Below are 10,922 nucleotides of genomic sequence, written 5' to 3'. Positions count from 1 at the left end.
CAATCAGCCACTTCTTTTAAATAAGCTGTCACTTGGCAATAGCAAACCATTTTGCTTTAAAAGATCATTTCTTTAGTCAAAGTAGAACCAAATTTAGAACCATTACTCAAGTAAACAACGAGTTCCAGTTTTCCTCAATGACTTTAAAATATTCAGTTACCAAGAAATGTAGAGTAATGCATAATTGCCTAGTGCTTTATATTTAATGCATATATTTTTGTTATTACAGGAGGACATGTAATATCTAGCACAAGAAGAAAGAAGATAAAAAATGTATCTTTCTTTAAATCATTTTTCAGGAACCATGGGAAGCATAACATAGGCATTTAGGTAATTTTTGGATGTTAACATTAGTATATTCACTAATATTTTTAATAATCACAAATAAATCAAGCCAGTCAAAATGGAAAATACTATCAAAACATGTCATGCAAATTTCATACTGAACATCCAAAAGAACATCGTTATAGCCTTGTTATAGCTCCTTCGTTAGCACCATTTTTATATCTAAAAACACTTTGAAAAAGCAAACAAGTGTCTTAAAACCTGAAATTATTATAAGGATATATGAAAAAAATCAATATGCAAAAAGGGTGATACTAAATATTTGTCATTTATATGTATCAACACTGGGAAGCTTGCTGTACTACTAAAAAAATAAACTGATGTGCTTAACTCTATCCATGCTTAGCATAGCAGAACTGGATAAGTTCTTCCAGCATTAACCTGCCCACATAAAAAAGATATAAACAGTAAATATCTTTTAACAGGTTCCCAAATATGATAGTAAAAACATTTGTCTTGCAAAGATATTACAGCCCCAGCCATAAAGCCATTTAGAAGGAAGAATGTCCAGGTGATTCACTAGAGCATATAATTTATACCCCTTAAAAGTACCAAAAAAAAGCAGCCCTTTATTTAAAATGTGAAGCATATGAACTTATATCCAAAAGACAGTATCAGTACTCTATCCAGACATTTACTACACTCCAGCATCTAAACATCATTCATCCTAGTAATCATGGTGCATATTGAGGAAGAGAACTAAAATATTTTTTATAAAGCAAGTTTTTCACATGTACACTTTTGAACATAAAACTACTTTGTCAGCCCAGCTGATGTGGCTCAGTGGTTGAGCATCAATCCATTAACCAGGAGGTCACTGGTTCAATTCCTGGCCAGGGCACATGCTTGGGTTTCAGGCTCAATCCCCAGTGTAGGGCATGCAGGAGGCAGCCAATCGATGTTTCTATCTCTAGTCCTCTCCCTTCCCCCTCCTCTAAAATCAATAAATAACATTAAAAGAAACTACTTTATGCCAGTATTAGAGGGAAAAAGTGCACAATTCACTTGGCAAGATCTTTCCTTTTTTTTTTTTTTTTTTTTTTGATTATTGGTTCACTGTGTAATCAAGAGCAACCAAAGTTACTTGTCAGTTCAAAGTACCCAACAAAATGTTGAGTCTTCATGACATTTCAAGTTAAAAACAAAGCAATGCAGCTTTGGGGTTTCAGAAAATTAGGCATCCTTTCATGCGGCACGAAGTTCTTCACCTCACTATTTCCATGACTCCACACTTGTCAAAGTGCAGTTAACCCAAAATTGCAGCGACAGTATATCATGCCAGCTGAATCCAGCCATGTATCTGAGATAGGGTCATATTTCTGTACGGTGTTCAGATAGGAAGACCCTGAGTGACCACCGACCACGTAAAGGTAGTTATCGATTACAGCAGCACCAACTCCTAGGAAAGGTGAATAAAAATGGGAGGAAAAAACACGTTAAGCATCTAGTAGACTTCTCACTAAAAATAAGTGAATTTGTATTTTAATGTTTTCTTAAAATACATTTCAATAATCTATTATTAATTATACAAGCAATATAGTAATACTAGAGGCCCAATGCACATTTGTGCCCTCTCGCAGTCCGGGACCCCTCAGGGGATGTTCACCTGCCGGCTTAGGCCCGATGCCCCCAGGAATCAGACCCAAGCCGGCAGTCAGACATCCCTCTCGCAGTCCAGGGTTCTTGCAGTCCAGGACCTCTTGCTCCTTACCGCCTGCCTGCAGCGGAGGCGGGAGAGGCTCCCACCACTGCTGCTGTGCTCGCTAGCCATACGCCTGGCTTCTGGCTGAGTGGGGCTCCCCCTGTGGGAGTGCAGTGACCACCAGGAGGCAGCTCCTGCATTCAGCGTCTACCCCTTGGTGGTCAGTGCACATCACAGTGACTGGTTGTGTTCTGCTGTTTGGTCTATTTTCATACTAGGGTTTTATTTTATAACATGAGCTCACTGGGAAAATATCCCTGAATATAAAAGTATATAAAGTAACAGTTGAAGGCTTCCTTCATCTCTGTTCTCCAATCGTACTGTCTCTCTCCTAGACCACAGAAAAATATTTAAAAAAAGCAGCCCTGTCCCGGTGCGTGTGGCTCAGTAGTTGAGCATCAACCTGTGAATCAAGAGGACACCAGTTGGATTCCCGGTCAGAACACTTGCCTGGGTTACAGGCTTGATCCCCCTTAGAGGCATGCAGGAGGCCGCCAATCGAAGTTTCTATCTCTTTCCCCCTCTCCCTTTCTCTCTCTCTAAAATCAGTAAAACATTTTCTTTAAAAACTAGCTATGGCCAGGATTTCTCAGTGGTTAGAGCATCAGCCCACACATCAAAGGGTCTCAGGCTTGAGTCCAGCCAGTCAAGGGTATGTACCTTGGGTGCAGGTTCCATCCCTGTCCATGTTGGAGCATGTGTAGGAGGCAACCAATTGATGTCTCTTTCTCACCGCTCTCTCTCTCTCCCACTCTCTCTCGCTCTCGCTCTCTCTGTCTCTCCCTCCTTCCCTCCCCCTCATCCTCTTCCACTTTTTGTAAAAAAGTGAAAATAATGAATGGAAAGAAGTATTTTTGGGTGAAGATCAACACACACACACACACACACACACACACACACACACAGAAATAAATAAATAAAGCAGTAATTCCTTTCCTATAATTTGTGTTAAGCTGTCACTATTAGATTGCAAACTCCTTGAGAGTTGGCACCATTTAAAAATTTGTCTTTGCATTCCTTTAATATTTGCACTGAAATATTGTGCATATGGTAAGTACTTAAGACTCGGATGAGTTAAAAAAAAAGAAAAAAAAAAAAAAAAGGATGCAGTATACTATACCACCCATCTTAACTGTTTATGAATCGGAATGTTTGTAACACAACGTGTGTTTTTTTTAACCCTCACCCAAGAATATTTTATCCATTAACCACTAGAGAAAGTGGAAGGGAGGAGGAGAGACAGAGAGAAAGAAGCATCGAGGTGAGAGAGACACATTGATTGGTTGCCTCCCACACATGCCAGACCAGAACTGGGAATCCAGATTGTAACTGAGGTGTGTGATCTTGACCAGAATCAAACCTGTGACCCTTCAGTCCATGGCCAATGCTCCAACCACTGAGTCAAACCAGCCAGGGCCTCAACGTTTTTAATGAATAATGAACGAACATTTAAAAGAAGAATGCAGTACATATCTTTTCATATGTTTTCTTCTCATTTGATATCTCCACATTTTTTCCAGAAATTATTCATTTTCATCAAGTTTTCAAATATACGGACCTCATATTTTGAAAGTTTGTGTTGCACCATTTTGCTTTATAAAAGACCTGTATTACCGTTGACCCTTGAATACTGAAGGGGTTAGGGGTACCAACACCTGCACAGTAAAAAATCTGAGTAGAACTCTTGATTCCCCCAAAACTTAAGAGTTTACTACTGACTGGGAGCTTTACCAATAACATAAACAGTTGACTAACCCATATTTTGAAATTAAATGTATTATATACTGTATTCTTACAATGAAGTAACCTAGAGAAAAAATATTAAGAAAATCATAATGAATAGAAAATATACTAGTATATACAGTATTTTTTGAAGAAAATGCCATACAAATAAAAGCATGTATATGTAGACTAAAGCAGTTCAAACTCATGTTGTTCACAGGTCCACTTTACCTGTTCCCTAATCAAAAGAAATCTGAAGAGGATTTTTGTTTTTACAAAAATGACAAAAAACAAAGCTAGCATTCAGCATTTGTTTTGTTGCAGCAAACTGTTATAGAGGCAGCATGCACCAAGCAGCGAGGGTGACACTGCCACACTCTTTCCCTGGGAACTACCCTCGGCATCTCAGCATCGCGCCACCTGCTTTTTAGCATTAGCCACTTCGGTTTAGAAAAGGTTTCATAATAATGCTCTTTTTTGAGGAGCAGGGGAAACCTATATATTAAAGAATTCAAAAGTATCTAGTGAGCTACATAATTTATGCTCTAAAATTTTTACTTTGTATTTTATAGTTTTAAAAAGAACAAGGCTGCCTAAATGTTTTACATTCTCTTTTTTATGGCTTTCTCTTGCAATGATGTTACACAAACTATAGTAAATAACTAACAGTTCATTCCATTTTTCCTTTCAGTTTTCTTTGCATGTTTGTTTCACAAGTTTCTTAAGTCACAAATGTAAAGAATACTAACATATTCCATCAGTAATTTAAAACTTTCCCCTTAAAATGATGTTACATAGAACTCAAAGATAATTTCTTCTTTTCTTTAATGTAATTGTTTTTCTCTAGGGACCCTGAAATTCAGACTTTTCTTGACTATACCACTTGAGGAGGAGAGGACATTTGAAAGTGAAGATATAAGTGCTGATGTGCAATAAAAAACAAAATTGAACATCCGAGGATTCTGTGTGTGTATGTATGTGTCTAACATATAAAAAGATGACATTTGTTATATGGACAAAAAGAGTTTCTAGAAAATACATTCTATTTTATCTCAAAATGTGTTCTCCAAGTTTAAGAAATAATAATATGCACACTGGCATATTAAAACCACAGTAAAGAAATCTATGTGATTTTATCTAATCTCATCTTGCAAGTTACCACAAAAGTGTATTTTTTTTCTGAACAAGCAATACTCTTTATTATTATATTCCAAGAACATCACTATAAAAATGTTGTCCTATATATTCAAAATCAGTAAATTATTATTACCTGTTCTGGGTTCTTTCATTGGTCTACACACAGTCCACTGATTTTGATGAGGGTCATATCTTTCAATGCTTGACAAATGTGAGACACCGTTATGCCCACCGACCACAAAAATAAAGCCCAGCATGACACCCACACCAAAGTGGATCCTTTTATCTGCCATAGATGCAACCATCTCCCAGGAATCCTTACTTGGATCATAACGTTCCACACTGCAAATATTCAACAAAAGAAAAGAATTAATTCACATATTCTTTGTGTTATTCTTTCTACTAAAGCAACACTAAACCCCACCTTTGAACTTTTAAAAGTTAAATAGTCAGATATAAAACCAGAGTAGTTTGTCCTAAATGTTTTGATATAGCTGGTGAGATTACAGGGATAAAAGTTTATCTTGTATAATGGGTGAAAAATAGCCATATGTTATCCCATTATGTTGTGTAAACAGCAAGGTATATTAATGTTACAGAACTTTTGGAGTCAGAAAACCTGGGTTCAAGTGCCTAATGTACCATATTTAGAGCTGAATGAACCATAGTCCTACCACTTTGGATTTATAATACTGGGTAAGTCATATTTCCTCTCAGCTGCAAAAATGGCAATAATTCAACCTCAAAGGATCTATAGAAGAATAGTCAAATGAGTATGCATGGGAAAAAACTTTGAAAATCATAAACTGAATATAGATGTATTCTAAGAGTCTTCTACACAGTCAAGAAAAAGGGGAAAGAGGGAAAGAATAGGAATTTTTTCTTACAGGAGAATTCACAGTGATTTACTGGAAAGCAAACACTGTAGATTTCATAGGACAAATTGGCTAATCATAATAATCTCAGAGTTAATTTAGGAAAATTCAAGGATATAAGACAAATCTGCATTTCGGAGAATATTTGGCATTTTCAAGCTAGTCTATGGGAAACTGAATCAAATCAGAATTTCTAAAAGAGCTTCCCTAAAACATTCCGGAAGGCCATGTAGCCTATGCTTTGCCTTGAAGCAGCACAAAGACAAACTTCTTAAGCTTGTTCTGGTCTTAATCTAACCTCTCAAAAGATCCTAAAGCATTTGGGGATTTTTCTTTTTTTATATATATATTTTATTGATTTTTTACAGAGAGGAAGGGAGAGGGAGAGAGAGTTAGAAACGTCGACGAGAGAGAAACATCGACCAGCTGCCTCTTGCACACCCCCTACTGGGCATGTGCACACAACCAATGTACATGCCCTTGACCGGAATCGAACCTGGGACCTTTCAGTCCGCAGACCGACGCTCTACCACTGAGCCAAACCGGTTTCGGTGTTTTTTTCTTTCTTTCTTTCTTCTTCTTCTTCTTTTTTTTTTAAAGTATATTTTATTGATTTTTTACAGAGAAGAAGAGGGATAGAAAGTCAGAAACATCAATCAGCTGCTGCAACCAAAGTACATGCCTTGACTGGAATCGAACCCGGGACACTTGAGTCCACAGGCCAATGCTCTATCCACTGAGCCAAACCGGTTTCGGCAGATCCTAAAGCATCTGAATGTCAGTAACTTAATTCTGGATTTAGGACAGAGACTTGACTGTGGACTAGACTAGAATATATAATAGACTAAATTATAACTTTCTGAAAGGACACCACAATAAAAACCTTTAAAGCAAAATCACTGGGTAAAAATCAATAAACTGTAGCAAAAACTTAAAACTTCCAGAGTATCTCATAACTAAAATACTTAACTTTTCATCTTATAAATCTCTGCCAGCAACTTTTCAAAGAGTAGAAATGTATGCTTGGGTCCTAGCCGATTTGGCTCAGTGGAAAAACGTTGGCCAGTCAAAGGTGTGTATTGGTTGGGTGCAGAGGCAACCAATTAACATGTCTCTCTCACATCGATGTTTCTTTTTCTCTCTCCCTTCCCTCCACTCTCTAAAAATCAATGGAAAAAATATCCTCAAATGAGGATATTTTTAAATAATATACTTTTAAATATATATTTTAAAATAAATACATATATATATACATAGTATAAGCATATAGGAATTGCATTTTTCACTTTTTTATTATATTAAGCAATGCAATAAAAGGCCATTTACACACACACACACAAACACCCAAAATTTAATTGTCTAACTTAATCTGACTTTCAGATTTCTGAATTTTAAAATCTATCCATTTATATTAATTGAATGAATATAAAATTTAGTAAGAGGCATTTGACTCTTAGGTTTGTATTAAATCCCCAGGTAAACAATTATACTCATAGGGCAGATTAAATTTTCAAAATGTTTATTAATATTACTTTAAAATTTAAAAGGGGAAGTTAATTTATACACACAAATTGTTTAAAAGCCAGAAATCATTGTTAATAATACTTTAAAAATCTACAGCTTGATTAGGTTAAGTACCTGTTCATGTGGGCGGGACCATACCCACCAATGGCATATATCATTCCATCCAGCACAGCTGCAGCAAAACAACTTCGTGTTGTAGTCATTGGTGCCACGGGTTCCCACCTTCTTAATTTGGGAATATACTTCTCCACTGACTGTAAGTAAGACTGTCCATCATAGCCACCTAGGGCATAAAGCTCTCCTGCAAGTACTACTACTCCAAGGGTGCTTCGGTGCTCATTCATTCTCTCGAGAGAAGTCCAGGTATTTGTATCAGGATTCCAGCATTCTACTGAATTTTCATGGTTTCTGACATTGAAATCAGGACGCACATCAGTTTCAATACCACCTATAACATACACTTTTTGGTCTAAAACGCATATTCCAAATTCATAGCGAGGCATGTTTAGGGGTGCCAAACCAATCCAAGAGTCATTCTGAGGAAAGTACATCTCCACACTAAAGAATAAGCAGAAAACATTAAATTTTAAAAATCAAAATGGTCCATCAACAAAAATGTTTAATCTCATTAGTAATCAGGGACATGAAATTAAAACCACAATAAACCATGACACACTTTCCAGATTGGTAAAAAAATTAAAGTCAGATAATAACTACTGACAAGGATGTGGAGCAAGGAATAAACACTCTGTTGGTGAGAGTGTAAACTGGCAAAACGACCCTGGAAAATGATTTCACATTTTCTGGTAAATTTGAAGATATATATACCTGGCAGCAATTTCATTCCTGTATATGTATTCTATGAATGTGTATTATAGTTTTACACCAGGCCACAAATACAGAAATGTTCATAGCAGCACAACACAATCATCCATCAAAAGAAAGAATCCTATATAATGAAACCTTATATGCAAATTGACCAAACTTTGGAACAACTGGTTTCTATAACGTGTACTGACCACCAGGGGGCACACACTCAATGCAGGAGCTGCCCCCAGGTGGTCAGTGCACTCCCACAGGGGGAACACTGCTCAGTCAGAAGCTGGGCTCACAGCTGGTGAGGGCAGTAGAGGTGGCAGGAACCTCTCCTGCCTCTGTGGCAGAACTAAGGAGCAGCAAGCCAAGTAGTAAGGAGCAGTGGCAGGCGGGTGGTAAAGCATGAGAGTTCCCAGACTGCGAGAGGGCACAGGCCAAGTTGAGGGGCAGCCCCCTCCCTAGTGCATGAATTTTGTGCACTGGGCCTCTAGTGAATAAATAAGATGATATATCCACCCTATAATTGAGCAATTCCATTCCTAAGATATACTAGTACCCAAGAGAAATGTACACACATATATATGTACAAGGATGTTCACAGATGTATGATTTGTAGTAGTTAAAAACTCAATGTTTTTAAATGTTCCACATGCTCATCAACAAAAATAAATAGATAAATTGTGGCATATTATACAAGAGAATAGTACACAGCAATGAAAATAAACAAATTACAGCTACATGCAACAGAAATGAATCTTACACATATAACATTGAAGGAAAGAAGCCAAAATTGAGAAAATTATATTCTGTATACAGTTGGTCCTTGGGTTATGTTGGAGATCCATTCCTATGGTGCAATGCAACATGATTTTCGCCATTAAGTAGGAACTCACCTACATAAGCACCTATATCACTCACATGGAGCACATACACAGCAGTAATGAAGTGAAACAGTAAAAAGTTTAAAAAAAGATAATTCCTGATCTTTACTTGTGGTAAATAAATAAAATAAAAAAATAAAGCACTTATGTACAAACGTCGAAATGACGGGACTTTGTTTTTTTTGTTTTTTAAATAAATAAATGGGAGATGGTGATGTAACTACGAAACGACTTAAGTCAAGTCCGACATAACCCGAGGATTGCCTATAGTTGCATTCATATGAAGTTCAAAAACATTTTTCTTTTTTTTTTTAAGTAAATCTTTATTGTTCATATTATTACAAATGTTCCTCTTCCCCCTCGACCCCCTCCATTGCTCTCCTCCACCAGGTTCCCCCCCCCCCTACCCTTTCCCCACCCCACCCCTTGTCCTCATCCATAGGTGCACAGTTTATGTTCAGTCTCTTCCCATATCCCCCACTCCCCTTTTCCCCAAGAATCATCAGTTCACTCCTCTTCCATTCCTCTGATTCTATTATATTCAACAGTTAATATTGTTCATCAGTTGTTTTTTTAATTTCCTTGGTTTTTAGATTCAATTGTTGATAGTTACGTATTTGTTGTTCATAATTTTTATCTTTATTTACTTTCTCTTCTGAAAGAACCCCCTTCAGCAATCCATATAATTCTGGTTTGGTGGTGATGAACTCCTTTAGTTTTTTTTTATTGGTGAAGCTCTTTATCTGGCCTTCGATTCTCAGTGATAGCTTTGCTGGGCAAATTATTTTTGGCTGTTTTACTATTCATCACCTTGAATTTTTGCCATTCCTGTCTGGCCTGCATGGTTTCTGTTGAGAAATCAGCTGACAATCGTATAAATGCTCCTTTATAGGTAACTACCTGCTTTGCTCTTGCTGCTTTTAATATTCTCTCTTTGTCTTTTGCTCTTCAAATTTTAATTATGATTTGTCTTGGTGTAGTCTTCTTTGGATTCCTTTTGTTTGGAGTTCTGTGTGCATCCTGGACTTGTAAGTCTATTTCGTTCACCCAGTGGGGGAAGTTTTCTATCACTATTTCTTCCAGTATGTTTTCGATATCTTGCTCTCTCTATCTTCTGGGACCCCCATAATTCTGGTGTTGGTTCGCTTGAAGTTGTCCCAGAGATTTCTTACATTATCTTCAACTTTCTGGATTCTCTTGCCTTCTTGCTTTTGCGGAGGAGTGTCTTCTGGCTCTTTATGTTCCAAATCTTTGACTTGATTCTTGCGATCTCCCATTCTGTTTTAGGACTCTGTATAATATTTTTTATTTCAGACAATGTATTCTTTATTTCTTGTTGATCCCTTATTATTTCTTGTTGATCCCTTATTATTTCTTGTTGATTCCTTATTAATTCTAGTTGATCCCTTTTCATATCCTCATAGGTCTTATCAACTTTTTCTAAGAAATTCTTGAAAAACCTTATAAGCGTAGATTTGAACTCAATATCCAGTCGCTTTTTGTCCTCTATTTCTTTCGTTTTTGATCTATTTTTTTGTCTCAGCATTTTCGCAGCTTCCCTGAGTTGGTAGTCTTAAAAGTCTCTGTGTTCTGCTTGGATGGGGTGGGGTTTCAGGGTGGAGCCTACAGCCTTGGCTTCTGTCAGCCCCGCCCTATGCGGCTCCTGAGTCTCAGTATTCCCCAGGGTCCTTCAGTACTTGCTGCAAGCACCTCTGAGAGAAAGGTGCCCTCGATTTTCACCTGCTACCAAACAGTCTAGGCTCTCCCCCAGTGAGCCCGGAACTGGCGTTCAGTTCAGTTGGAAGTGGAGCTGGAGGTGGCGTTCAGAGCAGTCTGGAGCCCCTGTCTCCTTCCCGCCAGGGCAATCCTGCAGCATAGCCAACCGTCCCTTTTCTGCGTGCAATGTGCGAGCCTCCGGGA

The 10,922-nt window shown here is 37.6% G+C and overlaps 1 protein-coding gene across 1 annotated transcript in view; it reads right to left on the bottom strand.

Moving 5' to 3' along the window:
* Positions 1-227: 227 nt before the first annotated feature.
* The window catches only part of KLHL28 (kelch like family member 28), a 31,128-nt gene continuing 20,433 nt past the window's right edge, over positions 228-10,922 (bottom strand). The window contains exons 3-5 of the mRNA XM_036458264.2: positions 7,420-7,863; positions 5,040-5,248; positions 228-1,744 (exon numbers count right to left, since the gene is read on the bottom strand). Of these exons, the coding sequence (XP_036314157.1) occupies positions 1,581-1,744; positions 5,040-5,248; positions 7,420-7,863 (817 nt within the window). The 3' untranslated portion in view covers positions 228-1,580. The remainder of the gene's footprint in view (positions 1,745-5,039; positions 5,249-7,419; positions 7,864-10,922) is intronic.

The sequence above is a fragment of the Pipistrellus kuhlii genome, unplaced genomic scaffold, assembly GCF_014108245.1.
Source record: "Pipistrellus kuhlii isolate mPipKuh1 unplaced genomic scaffold, mPipKuh1.p scaffold_m20_p_1, whole genome shotgun sequence".
NCBI lineage: Eukaryota > Metazoa > Chordata > Mammalia > Chiroptera > Vespertilionidae > Pipistrellus > Pipistrellus kuhlii.
This window is presented reverse-complemented; position numbering and strand designations above follow the sequence as displayed.